Source organism: Notolepis coatsorum (assembly GCF_963971535.1).
Source record: "Notolepis coatsorum genome assembly, chromosome: 11".
NCBI classification, from domain to species: Eukaryota; Metazoa; Chordata; class Actinopteri; order Aulopiformes; family Paralepididae; genus Notolepis; species Notolepis coatsorum.
The window spans coordinates 75298704-75321577 of record NC_140175.1 but is presented as its reverse complement, the minus strand read 5'-3'; the positions used below and the strand labels follow the sequence as shown (position 1 = coordinate 75321577).

Genomic DNA, 22874 nt, shown 5'->3' with positions numbered 1-22874 from the left:
ACAGTGGAACTAACAACAACTAGTCTACAACCACAGCTACAGGCTGGGCCACGTCATTGAGATGCAGGGCTGTGTGTGTGTGTGGTGGAGAGGTGTGTGTGTTGTGGAGAGGTGTGTGTGTGTGTGTGGCGGAGAGGTGTGTGTGTGGTGGAGAGGTGTGTGTGTGGTGGATAGGTGTGTGTGTGTGGTGGATAGGTGTGTGTGTGGGGGGGGGGGTAGTAGAGGATGGCCTACTGTATGTGTGTGGGTATCTGTAGTTGAGGATGAGAGTAGCGTGGGGGGGTGGGGGTGTGTGTATCAGGCCATGTGAGCGGCGCGGGGAGCGGAGCGGGCGGTTTTGACGTGAGCGAGGAGTGGGTTTTAAAATGGGTCGGCGCGACGTCCGGAGAGAGAGTTCTCCTCCGCTCCAATCCACTCCAGGCCGCTCACAGTGGTTTAACACTGATGTAATATACATGTAGTACAATGCCAAAGCAACAGATGGCGATGTACAAACATGAAGGCCATTTTCAACCAATGAGAAGGGTGAACCTGTGATATCCTGTTCAGGCTTTGTCACTCACATCCTGTTAGAAAATGTTTTTTTTTTGGACGCCATTGTTGTTGTCGTTAGCTTACATGCTAACGTTAATGGCAGCGACCATAGCAGTGTGGCTAGGCTAGCTATCATCGCTTAATAGAGCTAGTGAATGGATAAACAACGTTATTTAACATTGCAGAATGGGTACAATTACAATGCGGCTCAATACAAACAATTGTTAAGGGGCCCAGGGGGTGTAGACTGTTGTAGTTTGAGCTAATTTACACCATGCTTAAAAAAAAATATCTGCCGAGCGATGTGGCGCGGGGAGCGCTCGATTCAAGGTGAGCGGTGAGCGAGCGGAGAGCGACTTGGGGGCGGGGTCAACATGAGCGATTAGCGGAGCGGACCAAGCTTTAAAGAGCGAAGAGCGGATTTCTCGCCCGCGCCGTTCCGCTCACGTGGCCTGGTGTGTGCATGTATAAATGTACATGCATGCTCAGAAATGACTTTCATGGTATCACACCACATTGTGTTTTCTTTAGAATCCCCTCTTCCTCACACACAAACACACGCACAGGCTCACACACACACACACACACTCCTCCCGCCCGGCCTCTATGTGCTTTGAACTGGGGCCGTCAGACTGTTTGATGTGAAACTTCAGCGTAATTCCTCTTCCTCCCCGACATATTAACCAGAACACGCCTGGCTCTTTCCAGAGCATTCCACTCGCTTTTCTGTAACCGCCGGAGTGGTCGTCCAGTGTCAGTGGTGGGGGTTTGGAGGGGGCGGGGGGGTGGGGGTGCAGTGATGAATTTGATGCTGAGAACAATCAAACATAGGTATGGGCTGAATCTATCACTCTGCACTCAAAGAGAGCAATAAGGGAACCAGAGAATGAGGGAGGGAAGGAGAGCGGGAGGGAGGGCTGGGGATCTGGGGGTCTGGATGACTTTCTAACGAAAAGGGGAAAAGAAAACGAGGGGCCCGTGAATTAATTTAATACATACAAATAAATTCCTTTAATCTCACTGCCAATTCCTTGTCCCTGCTCGTGGATGTGGCCTGAAGAGGAAAACGTCTCTAGAAAGGAGAGCAAGGGAGAGAGGAGAGCAGGGAGCAGAGAGAGGGGAAGCAGGAACTTGATACACGTTTGGTTTCTCGCATCTCACACATTCGCGCCCCTTTGTAGTGTTCAGCCGAGGGGAATTGTCCTGCGGTTTGTCGAGGGAGGTTTGAGAGGAGTGTGATTCTTTGGTTTCAGGGGACTCTGGGGGCCTGAGGCTTTTAACTTCCTTTCCGTCTCTGTACGACGTGCACGTTCATATTGGATGTAGATCTCTGATCTCTGATTCCTCGTTGCGGTTCACTGATATTCAGAAACCTGGGTTCCTTGTCACACAACAGGGGAGATGTAATCTCTCCTCGGAGGTGAAAAGCAGTGCAAAATCAGAATTCACATACACTACGGTATTCGTATGACATTGGGACTGTTTTCAGTTGTGATTTGTGGGGGGGGGGAAACTGCAATGGGTCGAACTAACAATGCTAGTTCGGCACTAGACCAAGCCACCCACCCTGATACAAACACAGCAATGAGGATGGTTTGTTTTAACATTAAGATAGAAAGTCAGCGTTTTAAGCAAGATCAGGCTGCTCAAGACTACAGAGACTTTTCTGATATCCTCACCCAACCCTAACCCTAACCTTAACCACACTGTTACCTTAAACTAACCCTAACCTTAACCACACTGTTACCTTAAACTAACCCTAACCTTAACCACACTGTTACCTTAAACTAACCTTAACCACACTGTTACCTTAAACTAACCCTAACCACACTGTTACCTTAAACTAACCTTAACCACACTGTTACCTTAAACTAACCATAACCTTAACCTTGTTTATTTTATCACTTGTAGGCTACCATAGCGCAGGCTCATGACAGCAACGTTACGTTAGTGACTTGGTTGAAACGTGATTTCAGAGTGATACCAAGTGGAAGGAAAATATATCCAGTGCGTATGGCAGGCATCCTCGAAATTCTCCGCTGTCTCCTCTGCAAGCAGTGCTCTGCCTGTCTGTGTCTGTCTTAGGGCTGTCCCCGACTAAGGATTTTGATGGTTGACTATGATTGGCCAACATTTCCCGTTAGTCGACTATTGGTCGACAAAAAAAAGAAAGAAAAAAAAGTATAATATAAAAAAAAAAAAAATTATTTGTTTTTGGTATCGTTCCATTTGGGAGCTTAATGTCTGAAGGAGTCGACTGAAGGCTTCTTGTCCTCTGCAAAAGCATGCAATTGGTCCACTGATGGATACATCTTGATATTTGTCTAGTTTAGTGTGTTCATTAGATGGGTGAAATCCTCGTTCAGTGCCTCTGTGCCTGTTTTCGTAGGCAGTTAGCCTCTGGTAAAAAAAAAATATATTATATATATATATATATATTTTTTTTTTACTATTCGACTAAGAGGTTGGTTGGTCGACTACGGCTCCTTTCGACCGATTAGTTGACTAATCGACTAATAGGGGTCAGCCCTAGTCTGTCTACTCTGGTCCAATCACATTCAGCGTCCCGTCAGCGTTTCTCCCCCCCACCCACAGTCTGCGAATCAGAGCAGAGTAGGGCGGGTTTTCACGGAATGAGTGTTGTCTCTTTCAGCGGGTCCGAGTCAGAGCGGGAGTTGACAGCGCATCTACTGGTAGTCTAATCTGCAGGTACTGTAGCTAGTAACCTCGTTCCCAGTATTACAGTGTCTCCGTGAGATAAATGTAGCTAGTAGCCTAGGTTCGCCAGCAGGCAGTTAGTAGAAGAATATGTTATGCTCATGCTGAATGGACTGAAAAATATGCATGCATCCTCCCAGCACCAAACCAATGTGCCTAATATGCGAAGAAACGGTAGCTCTTGTGAAGAGTGGCAATTTGAAACACCACTACGAAACAACACATTTATTTTGATGCAGCCTTTCCTCAAAATTCAGTGCTAAGAACCACAAAAATAAATGGAATGAAATCATCATATCAAGCTGCAAGCAGAATTATTGTTAAAGGCAAGCTATGTCACAACGAGAAAAAGCAACCAAGTCCTCACTCAGTGGCATGGGTGTTGGCTAAACACAAGAAGCCATTCTCTGATGCATACATAATAAAATAATGTATGACTGAAGTGATGGAGACCATGTTTGAAGGCAAACAAAAGCAAATCCTCCTCAGATAGCACAGCAACCAGAATAACTGAAATACTGGCTGATGATTTGATTAAACAGCTTTGTGATAGAATAAAAAAAAATGTACAGTGCATTTCCATAGCTGTGGATGAGTCCACTGACACCACTGAGAATGCTCAGTTGCTGGTGTTTGTGAGGTTTTAGTGAGTTTGTGAGAAGATTGGATCAGTTGTACTTTTTTTTGGAATACTTGAAACCCTTTTTTGTGGAATATTTGATGCGGCCCAACCTCACCCAGACTCTACCTCCAGCGGCCCCCAGGTTTTGAGACCCCTGCCTTAAACTAACCATAACCTTAACCACACTGTTACCTTAAAGTAACCTTAACCACACTGTTACCTTAAACTAACCATAACCTTAACCACACTGTTACCTTAAACTAACCATAACCATAACCTTAACCACACTGTTACCTTAAACTAACCATAACCTTAACCTTAACCACACTGTTACTGTACAGTTTCCTGTTCCTTCGCTCTCCATGTTCAATGTAGAGGGTTCTGTTTCTTCGCCATCAGTGTTCATATCTTATCATATGTATTTATCCACACAAAGAACGCCTGATCCGTTTTGTTTCTTTTATGTGAATAGTTTATTTACAACAAGTGAACCAAACTTCTCCTCCATTACAAACACCACATCGCTCCCAGCTGTGACACCCTGTGCGCACTGACCGCTGACTGATGACAGCTGACAGCTAAGTATACGTTCTCGGCTTCCCGCCACTGCGTCATACCGTCACGTCTTTACGTACTGCAAGTACAAGAACAAACACAAGACTTAGAATAGAGTTGCACCACATTTCAATACAACACATGCATATGAACGTATAGGCTACTCACTTTAACACAAACATAACAACCATAACATATGATCCCATTTTCAACATATGAGAACATAATCTCAACAGTTAACTTAAACTAACCATAACCTTAACCACACTGTTACCTTAAACTAACCATAACCTTAACTCTAACACACTGTTACCTTAAACTAACCCTAACCTTAACTCTAACACACTGTTACCTTAAACTAACCCTAACCTTAACTCTAACACACTGTTACCTTAAACTAACCCTAACCTTAACTCTAACACACTGTTACCTTAAACTAGCCATAACCTTAACTCTAACACACTGTTACCTTAAACTAACCCTAACCTTAACTCTAACACACTGTTACCTTAAACTAACCCTAACCTTAACTCTAACACACTGTTACCTTAAACTAACCCTAACCTTAACTCTAACACACTGTTACCTTAAACTAACCCTAACCTTAACTCTAACACACTGTTACCTTAAACTAACCCTAACCTTAACTCTAACACACTGTTACCTTAAACTAACCCTAACCTTAACTCTAACACACTGTTACCTTAAACTAACCCTAACCTTAACTCTAACACACTGTTACCTTAAACTAACCCTAACCTTAACTCTAACACACTGTTACCTTAAACTAGCCATAACCTTAACCCTAACCACACTGTTACCTTAAACTAACCATGACCTGTGACAGTGGCTCGGGAAGTAGAGCAGTCGTCCTGTAATCCGGAGGTTCCCAGTTTGATTCCCGCTCCTCCCGGGCAGCATGTCGAAGTGTCCTTGAGCAAGACACTTAACCTCTAATTACTCCCGATGAGCAGGTTGGCACCTTGCATGGTTGCCTCTGCCATCGGTGTGTGAATGTGTGAGTGAATGGGTCAAATGTGAGGAACAAATTGTAAAGCGCTTTGGATAAAAACGCTATATAAATGCAGCCATTTACCATTTATATGACCTTAACCCTAACCTTCTATCATCATAGTATTTTGTATGAAAGTATTCTGTACTTCTGTATGACAACTATTAAAGAAACTTGAAACTAGTATTGCTGTGTTTGTATCGGGGTGGGTGGCTTGGTCTAGTGGTGAGTGCACTCACTAAGCATTGTTAGTTTGACTCCCGATCACGCTTTGAATATTTTATGCTACGAAACGTAAATATATTACTTATATATAACATAACATACAATATGTACCTTTTTTACTGTGGTCGATTAAGTACTTTCTTTTCTGACGAGACCGTGTTGTCAAGAGACACTTATCTGGAGTGGCTCCGTGATGAATGGGAGACTAAATCTGTGGACACCGTGACAGCATGGAGTTTGATTTTTAAAGAGATATGGGCTCATACTTTGTAACTGTTAACGCTACAATGAAAAGCAACTTATTTGGATGTAGGCCTAAAATCTGGAAGGTTCTGTGGTCCAACAAAGCCGTCCTTGTCACTGGAGCGGCTCCAGGTGTCGGGTCTTGATAACATCACAGAATAGAGGCTCGGTTCTTTGGTTTCTTGCTTTTGGGAAGACCGTTTTTCATGTTCTACGAATATTGATTAGCTGTCCAGAATTCGAGCGGTATCGTATTTAAATTTTGTTTTAACATGGCGGTTTGTTTTTAAAAGGGATGGTTTTACAGACATTAAACCAATTGGAAAGGTTTGTCAGTGGATACTGTATCTTCCAATAAAACCTACTGATGGTGAAACCCGGTCTGTGATACTGGCTGTTAAAGTCAAATTTAGAACCCAATGACGAGGAACCAGAAAACTGCTTTTCATAGTTGGTAACAAACAGGCCAGGATACAATCTAAAAAGAAAAAGTCATTAAACGTATCCAATCTGGTATCCGTTTTCTTTTCAAAAGCAGCTTACTTTTGTTTATTTCCACCTAAATAGACAGAGTTTTCTATTGTTGTTCTATAGACAAGCTGAATACATTTTCAAGTCCATTTTCACCGTTTTATTTGCTCTCACAATGTTGACATCCCATTCATGTTAAGTTTCACCTCCTTTGATTGATGGGGCAGTTGGCTTGTAATGGTGAATCCATGCTGCCATTAAAGATATACTGTTTCAGGACATATCTGGGGGGGTGGGAGTGGGGGAAGAAATGTCTTTTGTGGTGTCTGTGATAGTACTGCCCTGTGATGTCTTGTGTGTTATTGTTGTTACTGTATTGTGTTGTGTTTTGTTACAAAAAAATTTGATAAAAAAAAATAAGATATATTATATACTGTAGGGTGCGGCTGGGTAGCGCAGTGGACTAAGCACTCGCCTACCACCACAGAGACTCTGGGATCGAATCCAGCTGTCAGCGGTACCTCCGGCTTGGTCAGTTGTCCCTACTAACGGTGTTAGCGGGTGGGAAGCCGGTGGGGTATGTGTCCTGGTCGTTGTAAACTGCGACTCCTACTGGTCGGTCGGGCGCCTGTTCAGCAGGGAGGGAATCTGGGGGAAATATCATGATAGTGAAACTCCTCGCTGTCGGGTGAAAAGAAGCGGCTGGCGACTCCACATGTATCGGAGGAGGCATGTGGTGTTTCTATTCTACACCCTCCACAGGCCGACCAGGAAGGGAATTGGCATAACGACTAAAATTTGGGATGAGTGAAAAATACAGAAAAGCCCAAAAAATGAATAGAATAAAAGATATATATTTTTAATATATATACAGTAAATTGCACTTTAAAGCAGTATGATAAATAATTGATAATGGTAATTGGATGAGAATGGACCATTTCAATGAGGTACCGGCATGACACACGTCGCATCACACTGTTATTTGAAATGATAACAAAAAACAAATACTGTCAAATATTATACCATCAAAAATAAGAAATAATGGAGGAATTTGTTGTCTGGTGAGATAAAGGTGGGGAAAAAAGTGGGATAGTCAGGCCCCGTCCACACGAACGCTGGTTTTAATATAACCATGATTGTATGTGCGCAGTTGCACTGTTCGGCCACACACAACCGGGGATTTGCTACACTGCAACCGCGGTCTTTGAAACCGGTGGCCAGGGTGAAGTTGTGCGGTTTTGCAGTTGCGTGTGGGCATAGCAACCGAGGTTATTCCCAGTGTTTACAGCAGAGCTGTCGCAATTATTTCCCATGTTCACGGCAGACCGCGGGGTAGAGAGATTATAGCAGAGCCAACTACACCAGTGTTTACAGCAGTCCCAAGTAGCGTTATATGAAAATGATTGTAACAAACTTTTGTTCGAAACGTATCGTCTGTGTTGAAGAGTGTTGTGATCGACTGATGTCTTGTCGCATTCCTGACCTGATGCTGAGAGTAAACATGTAGCTGCAGCTAAACTAAACTCATGTGTTGTCAAGTTATTGTTATAAGGAACCCAGTCCAGACTGCATCCCCTTAACAATTGTTTGTATTGAGCTGTATTGTATTGTACCCATTCTGCAATGTGTTAAATAACATTTACATCCATTTCATATCGGTAACGTTACCACATTACGTTAGCATTTAAGCTATATACTATACATGGATATAGCCATTCACATTAGCATGTAGCTAACAACACCGGCGGTCTTTTGTGAGACTAAACTATCCGCTCTTGGTGGTAAATTGTGTTGCTGATGGTTTTGTTTCATCAACAAAATGAGAGGCAGAACACAGTGAATGTATCCGTTTGTTTATTGCAGTTTCTTTCTTTGCTGAAAATAATATGTTCCGTTGGCAAAATGATCCAGTCCAGCTGTGCTTAGGGCTGGGCGATATGGCCTAAATATGATATCACGATATTTTCTGACCTTTCGGCGATACACGATACACATCACGATGTTTTTCTTTTTTACCCCAAACAATTCATTATGAGGCTTACCAAGACAGTATTTGAGTTTGCAAGCTAACATTAAAGACAAAATAAAATACCCATGCATTTAGCATTTTTATATTAGATTTAGATTATTAGATTATATATTGCATATGAGATATTATATGATTTAGATATGAAATATGATGAATTGAAAATGGGGACCCTGATGTAAACAAGACTAAAGTCTTTCTCTGGTCTGCATCCCCTTAACAATTGTATGTATTGAGCTGTACTGTACCCATTCTGCAATATGTTAAAGTTTTAAATCAATCAATCAATAAATAGCATTTTAGCATTTTTATGAAACTACTGTATATATGTATGTCTCTAAATGTTTTGATGAATTGAAAATGGAGGACCCTTATGTAAAAAAGCCGAAAGTCTTTTTCTGGTCTTCATCCTCCTGTACTGTATTGTACCCATTCTGCAACCTTTTAATACAGTTTTCATTCATTCATTCTGACGGAAACATAATCATTTTGATTGACAGTCGAGTCTGCCAATGACGTCACACCGCTTGCACCCGCCCTGCTGTTCTTAGCACCAATCGGCAAGCGTTTGACTTCCTGAATGTCCCGTGTGCTGAACATCAACAAAGCTACTAACGTTAGCTCCCCGCGGCCGTCGAGTAGGAGACCAGTGCTTCACAGGATGACTAAATGAGGCATAATGATTTTACTACAACGAATGTTATAATAAAAGCCTTTCCATACATCTGTCTGATTGAAAACTTTATTAACAGACCGCGGAATGGGCATATCTCAGCACAGGCTGAGATATGAACGAGTAACGTGTGGACAGATTGACGCGACACAATCCTCTTGGGCAAAACATCACGATATCCACGATACGTTGAAAAAGTGTATCGTTAATGAACTGTACCCGATATTTATATAATATCGTCATATCGCCCAGCCCTAGCTGTGCTTCTAAACAGGAAGTTTACTTCTTCTTCTTCAGTGAATTAATGGCAGATCGCGACCCAACAGGAAGTTTAGTGAGCGTACAGCCTTTTCTGATTGGTTGAAATGGCCTTCATGTCTGAACAACATCGCCGCCTACTGTTTTGGCATTGTACTAAATGTATCGGTTACTGGGTTCCCAGCTCTGCCGTGAGTACGCAGTTATACACGGTTGTTCGCCTGTGTTCACCGTGTGGACGGAGTTTTATTTTTTCAAACTTCGGTCATATTAAATCCAAACCCTCGTGTGGACAGGGCCTCAGTCTCTCTCTCTCTCTCCTGTAACTTCTTCTCTACATACTGTAGCTTTAACTACCTCCCTCTCTACATACTGTAGTTTTAACTACCTCCCTCTCTACATACTGTAGCTTTAACTGCCTCCCTCTCTACATACTGTAGCTTTAACTACCTCCCTCTCTACATACTGTAGCTTTAACTACCTCCCTCTCTACATACTGTAGCTTTAACTACCTCCCTCTCTACATACTGTAGCTTTAACTACCTCCCTCTCTACATACTGTAGCTTTAACTACCTCCCTCTCTACATACTGTAGCTTTAACTACCTCCCTCTCTACATAATGTAGCTGTACCTGCCTCCCTCTCTACATACTGTAGCTTTAACTGCCTCCCTCTCTACATACTGTAGCTTTAACTGCCTCCCTCTCTACATGCTGTAGCTTTAACTGCCTCCCTCTCTACATACTGTAGCTTTAACTGCCTCCCTCTCTACATACTGTAGCTTTAACTGCCTCCCTCTCTACATGCTGTAGCTTTAACTCCTCAGGTACTGGTTCCAGGGGTCAAAGGGAGGATGGTGTGAAATTCCATCTCTAGGTCTTCCTCTATCTCTCCGTCTCACCACACCATCTACTTAATGCTGAACTTAATGTTGATGTATCACTTCTTTCTCTCTGTCCTGCTCAAAGCACATTCAGTATGATGGTCTGTTTGTAGCCCAGAGGAGGGGAAACGGAGTATTGTGTTCTGAAACATCATCCCCCTCTCCCTCTCTCTCACTCTCTCTCTCTCTCTCTCTGTATCTTTCCCTCTCTGTGTCTCTCTCTCTCTCTCTCTCTCTCTCTCTCTCTCTCTCTCTCTCTCTCTCTCTCTCTCTCTCTCTCTCTCTCTCTCTCTCTCTCTCTCTCTCTCTCTCTCTCTCTGTATATTTCCCTCTCTGTCTCTCTCTTCCTCTCTCTCTTATCTATCTAATCTATATCTTCTATCTTTATCTAAAATGTTCACTCATTCATGTGTGTGTGTGTGTGTATGGTATATGTGTGTGTCTCAGGTAAACACACTCTCCAGTGGGGGTCACGGGGGTCAGTGCCCTGCCCTGCAACCTCTCAGTCCGGTCCCAGGGGTCTGAACCCTGACAGTAGCCCCAGGCACTTCCACAACACACAGGCTTCCCCTGACACCCTCAACACACACACACCTATATACACACAGGCACATACACATATATACAGACACACACAACTCTGACCCCCCCTCCCCAACCCAAACACACACATGTACACCTACACATGTGCACATGCAAACACACGTTCACATGTATGTAAACACATAACATACTACACATAATCATATGTGTATATATACGCATATGTGTGTGTATATGTTGTGCATACGTACACTATACATGCTGTACACACATTTACACATATAAACACAAATATATAGACACTCGACAAAGGCACTGGACACATGCTACCAGAAAAGTTCACATTCAGACTAATATAAACACACAAACACACTCTTCCTCTCACTCACTTTTACACACACAGATACACACACTTACTCACTCATTCATACACTCTCTCTCACCCTCCCTCCCTCTCTCTATCTCTCTCTCTCTCTCTCTCTCTCTCTCTCTCTCTCAACTAGTAGATGCATGCGCTTGGTGTCCAGGGCCAGGGTGAATGGACAAGGGCCAGACACAACTGGAGGTACAAGTGCCCCAGCTGGCAACCATTAATGTGTGTGTGTGTGTGTGTGTGCCCCCCCCCCCCCCCCCCCCCCCCCAGGCCACAGCGGCTGCCACCCGTGCCCTGAGAGAGAGCAGCATGAAATTAAACCCAGACGTAGACGGTACCATCATCAGGGTGCCCATTCCCAAGTGAGTCACACACACACTAATATATGTATACACACAATCTTTCTTTCTACACACACACACACATTAGACAATTCTTTACCTCTTGCTTGGTTTCTTTCCCTCTCTTTTCTCCCTCTCTCGTCCACTGGTCTCTGCTCTCTGCCAAGTCAAACAACATCACACATTGACTGACTTCAGTCCCTCACTGAACGACAGAGAGAGACTGTGTGTATCTGTGTGTCTGTATGTGTGTGTGCATCTATGCTCATGTTGCGTCCATGTTTTGTGTGTGTGTGTGCGTGTGTGTGTGTGTGTGTGTGTGTGTGTGTGCGTACGCACATACAGAGGCCTTGACTATAATTCTAGGCTGATGGTTTTGAAATTTGGTCAGGCATGTTCATAAAGTTACTGTTAATGGCCTGAGGACTGCGGGACTGTCGAGGAGAAGAGCCAAACAGCTGGCCAGGTTGAGTTCTATCTCTGCTGTAACAGGTAGCCAAACAGCTGGCCAGGTTGAGTTCTATCTCTGCTGTAACAGGTAGCCAAACAGCTGGCCAGGTTGAGTTCTATCTCTGCTGTAACAGGTAGCCAAACAGCTGGCCAGGTTGAGTTCTATCTCTGCTGTAACAGGTAGCCAAACAGCTGGCCAGGTTGAGTTCTATCTCTGCTGTAACAGGTAGCCAAACAGCTGGCCAGGTTGAGTTCTATCTCTGCTGTAACAGGTAGCCAAACAGCTGGCCAGGTTTAGTTCTATTTCTGTTGTAACAGGTAGCCAAACAGCTGGCCAGGTTGAGTTCTATCTCTGTTGTAACAGGTAGCCAAACAGCTGGCCAGGTTGAGTTCTATCTCTGTTGTAACAGGTAGCACAAAAACAGTGTGATTTAGTTATATCTCTGTTGTAACAGGTAGCCAGACAGTGTGATTTAGTTATATCTCTGTTGTAGGGCTGAGGCGATAAAACGATAACGATAACTATCGCGATAAATTATTTCCTCGAAATAAACATGAAACGTGGTCGCAAAGTTTCGATATATCGATTTTCCAAGCTTGGATATGAGCACACGCACTAACAACCAATCAGTGAAGGAGATGGCCAACAGCGGAAGGAGACCCGGAATCTAGGACTCCAGTAGTCAACAGGCTGGCTAGGATAATTAGCTTGCACGGCGCTATTTTATAGTTTACCTGCCGAGTTGGTGTGTGTTTTGAATTCTGAGGGTAACTGTTATAGTAGTGTGGGGTATACGGTGCACGTCGTTGCAATGTATTGGGGCGGAACAGAGTATTTTATGGTCATATTTAGTACATTGTCATGGAATACACCTCTTGGAAATGAGGCTGGCTAGGATAATTAGCTTGCACGGCGCTATTTTACAGTTTACCTGCCGAGTTGGTGTGTGTTTTGAATTCTGAGGGTAACTGTTATAGTAGTGTGGGGTATACGGTGGACGTCGTTGCAATGTATTGGGTCGGAACAGAGTATTTTATGGTAATATTTAGTACATTGTCATGGAATACATCGCTTGGAAACGAGGCTGGCTAGGATAATTAGCTTGCACGGCGCTATTTTACAGTTTACCTGCCGAGTTGGTGTGTGTTTTGAATTCTGAGGGTAACTGTTATAGTAGTGTGGGGTATACGGTGGATGTCGTTGCAATGTATTGGGGCGGAACAGAGTATTTTATGGTCATATTTAGTACATTGTCATGAGATACTCCGCTTGCTCTGGCTAACTGCTAACGTGCGCGGACTGATGACGACATCAACTCGACTCTCGAGACATTCCCAGCAGCAAAACAAGTCTATTAATAGCCCGTCCATCGGCGCAGAGCATAAAAAGTTAATTAAACTTGACAGACATTATATCGACGATAATTATCGATATCGAGTTATATGAAAATAATTTTATAATTTTATCGCGATAACGTTTTTGGCCATATCGCCCAGCCCTACTCTGTTGTAACAGGTAGCCAAACAGTGTGATTTAGTTCTATCTCTGTTGTAACAGGTAGCCAAACAGTGTGATTTAGTTATATCTCTGTTGTAACAGGTAGCCAAACAGTGTGATTTAGTTATATCTATTGTAACAGGTAGCCAAACAGTGTGATTTAGTTCTATCTCTGTTGTACCAGGTAGCCAGACAGTGTGATTTAGTTATATCTCTGTTGTAACAGGTAGCCAAACAGTGTGATTTAGTTCTATCTCTGTTGTCACAGGTAGCCAGACAGCTGGCCAGGTTTAGTTATATCTCTGTTGTAACAGGTAGCCAAACAGTGTGATTTAGTTATATCTCTGTTGTAACAGGTAGCCAAACAGTGTGATTTAGTTATATCTCTGTTGTAACAGGTAGCCAGACAGTGTGATTTAGTTATATCTCTGCTGTAACAGGTAGCCAGACAGTGTGATTTAGTTATATCTCTGTTGTAACAGGTAGCCAGACAGTGTGATTTAGTTATATCTCTGTTGTAACAGGTAGCCAGACAGTGTGATTTAGTTCTATCTCTGTTGTAACAGGTAGCCAGACAGTGTGATTTAGTTCTATCTCTGTTGTAACAGGTAGCCAGACAGTGTGATTTAGTTCTATCTCTGTTGTAACAGGTAGCCAGACAGTGTGATTTAGTTATATCTCTGTTGTAACAGGTAGCCAAACAGTGTGATTTAGTTATATCTCTGTTGTAACAGGTAGCCAGACAGTGTGATTTAGTTATATCTCTGTTGTAACAGGTAGCCAGACAGCTGGCCAGGTTTAGTTCTATCTCTGTTGTAACAGGTAGCCAGACAGTGTGATTTAGTTCTATCTATGTTGTAACAGGTAGCCAGACAGTGTGTTTTAGTTATATCTCTGTTGTAACAGGTAGCCAAACAGTGTGATTTAGTTATATCTCTGTTGTAACAGGTAGCCAGACAGTGTGATTTAGTTCTATCTCTGTTGTAACAGGTAGCCAGACAGCTGGCCAGGTTTAGTTATATCTCTGTTGTAACAGGTAGCCAAACAGTGTGATTTAGTTCTATCTCTGCTGTAACAGGTAGCCAGACAGTGTGATTTAGTTATATCTCTGTTGTAACAGGTAGCCAAACAGTGTGATTTAGTTATATCTCTGTTGTAACAGGTAGCCAGACAGTGTGATTTAGTTCTATCTCTGTTGTAACAGGTAGCCAGACAGTGTGATTTAGTTATATCTCTGTTGTAACAGGTAGCCAGACAGTGATATTTAGTTATATCTCTGTTGTAACAGGTAGCCAGACAGTGTGATTTAGTTCTATCTCTGTTGTAACAGGTAGCCAGACAGTGTGATTTAGTTCTATCTCTGTTGCAACAGGTAGCCAGACAGTGTGATTTAGTTATATCTATGTTGTAACAGGTAGCCAAACAGTGTGATTTAGTTATATCTCTGCTGTAACAGGTAGCCAAACAGTGTGATTTAGTTATATCTATGTTGTAACAGGTAGCCAAACAGTGTGATTTAGTTATATCTCTGTTGTAACAGGTAGCCAGACAGCTGGCCAGGTTTAGTTCTATCTCTGTTGTAACAGGTAGCCAGACAGTGTGATTTAGTTATATCTCTGTTGTAACAGGTAGCCAAACAGTGTGATTTAGTTATCTCTGTTGTAACAGGTACCCAGACAGCTGTCCAGGTTTAGTTCTATCTCTGTTGTAACAGGTAGCCAAACAGTGTGATTTAGTTCTATCTCTGTTGTCACAGGTAGCCAGACAGCTGGCTAGGTTGAGTTCTATCTCTGTTGTAACAGGTAGCCAGACAGCTGACCAGGTTTAGTTCTATCTCTGTTGTAACAGGTAGCCAAACAGTGTGATTTAGTTCTATCTCTGTTGTCACAGGTAGCCAGACAGCTGGCTAGGTTGAGTTCTATCTCTGTTGTAACAGGTAGCCAGACAGCTGACCAGGTTTAGTTCTATCTCTGTTGTAACAGGTAGCCAAACAGTGTGATTTAGTTAGGGCTGGGAGATATAACGATAATTATCGCGATATGTAAGGGATAATGTATAGCTACGAGGTCATTGTCGCAAAATAATTGACCGACACAGAGTTTAGAATACAGAGGCGCCTCGCCGAGGTGTTCTAAACGTCAGTGAAGGTCAATTATTTTGCGACAATGACCGAGTATAGGCTATACATTATCCCGCTTATTACATGGCTAACTTACTAACAATATACCTAATTCATTTTACACCATCGACAAGACGAGATCAAATGCAGATGCAGTTCTGTTCTGTCGCTCCGCGCTGTCATCGCCGGCAGCTTCGCCGGCAGCCGGCAGGTGTGTCTGATTGGCTGCACTGATGCAGTGTGTCAGTGGGTTTGATTGCTACAGCTGCGAACAGCGGTCATTATTGCTCGTCAGAGGTCCGTTATCGAGTAATAACGGACCTCTGACGAGCGCTATTGACCAATCACAATCAAGCATTTCGGCGAATGTGAAAACGCCATGTAATACATTTAAATAATCTATATCGGAAGAAAAAAAATCGGAAAAAGAAATATAGATTTTTTTTTTTGTGTGACCTGCAACAGGGCAGTTTTAAAACCAGAGACAGTGGACAGACTTGTCTTTCTTGCCTGCAACTTAAAGTAATGGCTTTGCTTGTCCAAATGACAATACTGACCAAATTGAGATTTATTTTTCTCTTGTGCATTTATTTTGTTTGCTTTCTAATTTAAAATACAGTTTGAAACCGTCTGTACACAGTAGGCTATGTGTGCTAGCAGAGCTAGTCTCCAGTCATGAGTCACGGTGCACATGTGCGGTGGTTTGTCCACCAAAAAAGCGCCAAAATATAGAAAAGAAACTAGCAGAGCCAGAACTGTTCAACTCCCCTGGAGCCACAGCCAGCAGAGAAGCCGGTTTACTTTCGCTTTCAAACCAGCTGCAGCCTGAGAACTGGAGTGTGAGGGGATGTAACACTAAAGATGGCGGCAACGACAAAGAATTGCTGCAAAATAAACATACATCTGTTGTTTATTTAAAAAAAAAATTATACTTGATTTTTTTTTATCGAGTGAAATGATATTGTTATCGATATCGTTATTGCGATATCATTTTTGGCCATATCGCCCAGCCCTAGATTTAGTTATATCTCTGTTGTAACAGGTAGACAGACAGCTGACCAGGTTTAGTTCTATCTCTGTTGTAACAGGTAGCCAAACAGTGTGATTTAGTTATATCTCTGTTGTAACAGGTAGCCAAACAGTGTGATTTAGTTATATCTCTGTTGTAACAGGTAGCCAGACAGCTGACCAGGTTTAGTTATATCTCTGTTGTAACAGGTAGCCAAACAGTGTGATTTAGTTCTATCTCTGTTGCAATAGGTAGCCAGCCAGTGATATTTAGTTATATCTCTTGTAACTGGTAGCCAAACAGTCAGATTTAGTTATACCTCTTTTTTTTTGTATCCACTTTTTCTCCTTATTTTCTATTTTTCTCCCATCCCAATTTCATGTATCCAATTCTCCCCTCCCCTGTCTTGAACGTTGCTCGACTATGCCCCCCACTGGTCGGTTGTAGGGAGGATAGAAGCCTTGCATCACGTGTCCCCTCCGGTACATGAGGAAGCAGCCTGTCACATCTTTTCACCTGCCAGTGCGGACTCTCAGTGGCGAGGTGTAACTCATGGGAGGCTCAGACACTACCCCCGCTACTTCCTGTCTCTGCTGTGCAGGCGTCCCCCAACTGACCTGTAGGAGTCACTGTCCACAATGTCCAATCCCCACCCATCGACTTCCACCCTCTAACTCTGCCAATTGAGTTAGTATGACGGCTGGCCCAAGCCGGAGGCAATGCTGACACCCGGATTCGAGACCCGAGTCTCTTGCATTGGTGACGAGCGCAATCTCCGCTACGCCACCCAGCCGCTAGTTATACCTCTTGTAACAGGTAGCCAGACAGTGATATTTAGTTATATCTCTGTTGTAACAGGTAGCCAGACAGTGAGGTTTAGTTATATCTCTTGTAACAGGTAGCCAGACAGTGAGATTTAGTTATATCTCTTGTAACAGGTAGCCAGACAGTGATATTTAGTTATATCTCTGTTGTAACAGGTAGCCAGACAGTGATATTTAGTTATATCTCTGTTGTAACAGGTAGCCAGACAGTGAGGTTTAGTTATATCTCTTGTAACAGGTAGCCAGACAGTGATATTTAGTTATATCTCTTGTAACAGGTAGCCAGACAGTGAGGTTTAGTTATATCTCTGTTGTAACAGGTAGCCAGACAGTGAGATTTAGTTATATCTCTTGTAACAGGTAGCCAGACAGTGTGATTTAGTTATATCTCTTGTAACAGGTAGCCAGACAGTGAGGTTTAGTTATATCTCTGTTGTAACAGGTAGCCAGACAGTGAGGTTTAGTTATATCTCTGTTGTAACAGGTAGCCAGACAGTGAGATTTAGTTATATCTCTTGTAACAGGTAGCCAGACAGTGATATTTAGTTATATCTCTTGTAACAGGTAGCCAGACAGTGAGGTTTAGTTATATCTCTGTTGTAACAGGTAGCCAGACAGTGAGGTTTAGTTATATCTCTTGTAACAGGTAGCCAGACAGTGAGGTTTAGTTATATCTCTTGTAACAGGTAGCCAGACAGTGATATTTAGTTATATCTCTGTTGCAACAGGTAGCCAGACAGTGAGATTTAGTTATATCTCTTGTAACAGGTAGCCAGACAGTGATATTTAGTTATATCTCTGTTGCAACAGGTAGCCAGACAGTGATATTTAGTTATATCTCTGTTGTAACAGGTAGCCAGACAGTGATATTTAGTTATATCTCTGTTGTAACAGGTAGCCAGACAGTGATATTTAGTTATATCTCTGTTGCAACAGGTAGCCAGACAGTGAGGTTTAGTTATATCTCTTGTAACAGGTAGCCAGACAGTGAGATTTAGTTATATCTCTTGTATAAAATATGTATTTTTTTCCTCTGTGATCCATTGTGTTTTTGTTCTATCTCTTATCACTTGAATGGTTCTTGCTTTTTATTTTTATATTTTATTTCTGCTGTATGTAAAGCACTTTGTCAGTTCTCTCTGTCAAAAGTGCTATATAAATAAACCTTACTTACTTACTTACTTACTTACTTACTTACTTACTTACTTACTTACTTACTTACTTACTTACTTACTTACTTACTTACTTACTTACTTACTTACTTACTTACTTACTTACTTACTTACTTACTTACTTACTTACTTACTTACTTACTTACTTACTTACTTACTTACTTACTTACTTACTTACTTACTTACTTACTTACTTACTTACTTACTTACTTACTTACTTACTTACTTACTTACTTACTTACTTACTTACTTACTTACTTACTTACTTACTTACTTACTTACTTACTTACTTACTTACTTACTTACTTACTTACTTACTTACTTACTTACTTACTTACTTACTTACTTACTCACTCTTGTAAAAGGTAGCCAGACAGTGTAATTGAGAAGATGCTTTTTGTATTCATAGGTGTTCCAAAATCATGTTGAACCTCTGTGTCATTTTAATCCAATGTGCAAATGTGATCCGACAATTCAATAAAGAATGTAAAATGTATGTGTGTGCATGGATGTGTGTGTGTGCGTGTGTGTGTGTGTGTGTGCGTGTGCGTGTGCGTGTGCGTGTGCGTGTGTGTGTGTGTGTGCGTGTGTGTGTGTGTGTGTGTGTGTGTGTGTGTGAGAGAGACCAGCGCAGCAGGTGTTAGTCTGGCAGAGGAGGCGACGTGGGAGTCGGACCACTTCCCTCCCTGCAATCAGTCTTGGTGCGCTCCACTCCGCCATTTGCATTTCCAAAGAGAGCATGCGCCTCTTGATTGGCCTGTGAATCAGTAATTATGCTGTATTGTTGTTTGTAGTAAATAGACACCACTCTTGGATTGTTTGCAAATAGTGCCTGAGGCGAAAACGTAGAGGGAGGGGGTGGGGGGGGGGGGCACATGAAATGCCAATTTAGTGAACGAGAAGGAGGTCACATGAGAAGGAGTGTGTTCTGGATTGGCTGGCAGCAGAGCGAATCAGCTCTAGTGGAGTGACCTTGGGAAGTTGACTGTTGTCAGATGGAAACACTGTTGCAATAAAGTTTGTTCTGTGTTGTAAATTGGGCTGAACAATATATAGACTGTTTCAAACTTCTACTTCTTCATAAACCTGTCTGCTAATACAGATCAATACTAGACCAAATCTGTTCCCTAGCAATGCAATATTCCATTGAAAAGGTCTCTCTCTACCCCCCCCCCCTCTCCCTCTCTCTCTTCAGGGTGACGGGGGAGCACCGTGAGAACTTGGTCAAACAGGCTAAACAGTTCGGTAACAAAGCCAAAGACTCTCTGAGGAGAGTCCGGTCCAACGCTGTCACACACGTCAAGAAGGCCAAGGATGGCAACTCCGAGGACACCTTACGACTCATAGAGAAACAGGTAGATGGATGGAGGGATAGATAAATAGATAGTTTCAAGTTCAAGTTTGTTTATTAGTTGTCACAATAAAATACATGTACTTTACGGTGAAATGCTTGGTTCTGTATGAGCCCCTGAGAGTGTGCATCATACAGATGGATGTTCATACAGATAGATTCAAATGTATTTCCAAAGCTCACAGGTTTTATTTCTCTCTCCTCCCAGATTCAACAAATGGCAGACGGCTTTGCAGCAGACATAGACAAACAACTAGCAGCCAAGACCAAGGAGCTGTTAGGCTGACCCAACCATTAAACCAAACGCACCTTGCTGTTGATGCTATGTTATCCTTTGTAATGGTCCCGACTGGAAACATGAAAGGACACAAATGATGGATTACAGTTGTTTGGGCCATTTTACACAATTAAATGAAATCGAATCCTGACGAGGAAAAGAATTTATTAAAAAAAAAAGCATCATCAAAAGGAAACTGGGATATCAGATGAAGGAAAAGTTGGGAAACACTGAACATCTGCTGGAAACATCACCAGCGACGGCAACACTGCAGGGGTGACTCCAAGTGTGATCACAGCAACAGGAAATATGGGTTTTCTGTTACTTCTGCTCTGCACAGACATAGAAACACAGGGAGATGAGATATTACAATTCGACTGTGATGATAATAGAATCCCACGCATGTCCCCAGTGGCAACGGGGTGTATCGAGCAGGTGTAACATATGAGGGGAATGTATTGACTTCCATTGTGTATATTAGCATACTGTGTTTTAAAGGTATCGCTTTTGGGAAGGGAAGGGATGGTGGGGGGGCATTCTGTAAATGTATAAAGAATGTTGATGACACACACACACATGATGCTCTACCTGCACCAGTAGCCCTCATATAAATGTATGATGTGCATGCACTCACACACACAAGCGTTGGTCTGATCTCATAGCAGATCATTTGGGTTCCTGGCATTGACCAGGATCCAGTCTCCGCCCGCACAGCTGGCATGACTGTGTCCTCTGCTGCTTGGCACTGTGTGTGTGTTTAACTGTGCAGGCAGTAAACAAGGATTTCACATAGAAACAGCAGCGACTGGCAGCCAGTCACCTCCTGGTCCTCCTCCCTCCTTGTCCCTCCTCCGATCTTCAAACAAACACCAACCGAGGGACGAATCGACTTTTAATGGGATTTGCAAGCCTCCTCCTAATCAAAACCCCACACCGCAAGGGTTGTCTTGTTTACGCGAAGAGAGCGCACCCGTCTGAATGTAAACTGGCTGCGGGTTGGTCTCGCTGGGGAGAAGGAGAGCGGGAGAAGAGGGAGGCGTCCCACAAGTGCAGGAAGCTGCCTGAGCAGATATCATTATTGTGTTGCCAAACATTTGTTTCACATTGGTTAAAAAAAAATCTACCACAGAGGGAAAAAAGGTCTTTAATTTCTGCCTGTGTCTAGGATTGATCCTACAGTATGCCTACTATGAATAGCCCAAACACAATAAACCAGGAAAAGTAACGTTATTGATGGACTTCATTAAAGGAAAAGTGCTTTGTACCTTGTGCGTCATCCCTCGCTCTTGTTTTCTTTTCCTTCTCTTCTGGTTTGGAATCCCCCCGTCATTAGTTAGGAGTGATAATGGGCTCTCCCTGTACACAGACTAGGCCCCTGGCTGCTGGCACCACCGGCCTCCATTAGGCGGAGGGAGAGGTGGCCTATGTAATGCAGTTGACTTGGCCCTTTCTCGCTATTTCGCATTGCTGTGCACTTAAAGCCATGCTCAGGATTTGTACATGTCAGCAGTTTAAAGTACTGGTAATTCAGCAAAAGGATCAAAAGGAATATTTGAGTGACTGTACAAGAATGTAGTGAATGAGTCCTCTGCCTTTTCTGGGGCTTGTGAAATATTCCTGTCATCAACACTTAACCCTGTCAGGTGTACGATGACACCGGTGTGATTCAAATGTAATTCTAATTCTTGAATTAGAATTATTTTGTGTTAAGCTAGGCTAGCTGGCAGCTGGATAGCTTTCTACTGAACGCACAGAGAAGAAATTGTTATCTATCTTTTCGGACTCTGGAGAAGACGCTAAGCGCATCTCCCATAATGTTGGTGCATTCCTTTAAGCTGCTCTTACACATGGTCAGAGTCATCTGTGTGGACAGGCTGCATTACACTGGCATCTGCAGAGTAAAAGGCATACATTTAAAAAAATAAAAATCTATTTCAAAATAAACATCAAATATAGTAGAAGTCTTATTAGTTTGATTGTGGATTATTCTAGACCCTCTATTTTCATATCAGGGGACCCCACAAAGGGTCTCAAACCCAAGATTTGAAACGCCTTATAACCCGATAGCAGGGGTCAGGAACCGTTCAAGTCAAGAGTTTTATTTGTCACGGCATACAGTGAAATGCGGGTGGTCGTGCCCGCAGCGATTGTGCAATAATACAAGTAATAAGAATAAGACATTGTGCAATAATACAAGTAATAAGAATAAGACATAACAGGTATAATGTACATAAAGTTTACAAAAAGCATGGTAAAAGACATGCTAAGGTCCTGCGATAGTGCAATACAATGTTAGCTACGGATGAGGCACTGGGTCTTATGTACACTACTATACTATACAATCTACAGTTATACTATATATCCTTATGCTATCTTGCTATATCCATCTATTTACTATACAAGAACCACTCCTGTTCTTTTTTAATTTCTTTTAGTGACCTTTTCATTGTGTAAAGTGACCGTTGAGTGTGAGCGTGTGCAGCATGTGTGTGTGTGTTCATACTAAGTGACTGTGTGTGAGCGTAATGGGCTGTCCCCGACTAAGAATTTGGATGGTCGACTATGATTGGCCAAAATTTGCCGTTAGTCGACTATTGGTACACAAAAAAAAGTATAATATTTTTTATTTCTTTTTAATTTAATTTAATTTTTTTTATCATTCCATTTGGGCTGTGGGGGGTGCCTAATGTCTGAAGG

General features: G+C 42.6%; 1 protein-coding gene across 1 annotated transcript in view; it reads left to right on the top strand.

Moving 5' to 3' along the window:
• mrrf (mitochondrial ribosome recycling factor) overlaps window positions 1-21412 on the top strand; it is a gene marked incomplete at its 5' end in the record, with an annotated part of 25190 nt that extends 3778 nt beyond the window's left edge. Inside the window, 3 exons of the mRNA XM_084324961.1 lie at window positions 11407-11498; window positions 19745-19904; window positions 20109-21412. Coding sequence (XP_084181087.1) covers window positions 11407-11498; window positions 19745-19904; window positions 20109-20186 — 330 coding nt within the window. The 3' untranslated portion in view covers window positions 20187-21412. The remainder of the gene's footprint in view (window positions 1-11406; window positions 11499-19744; window positions 19905-20108) is intronic.
• Between the last annotated feature and the right edge of the window lie 1462 nt (window positions 21413-22874).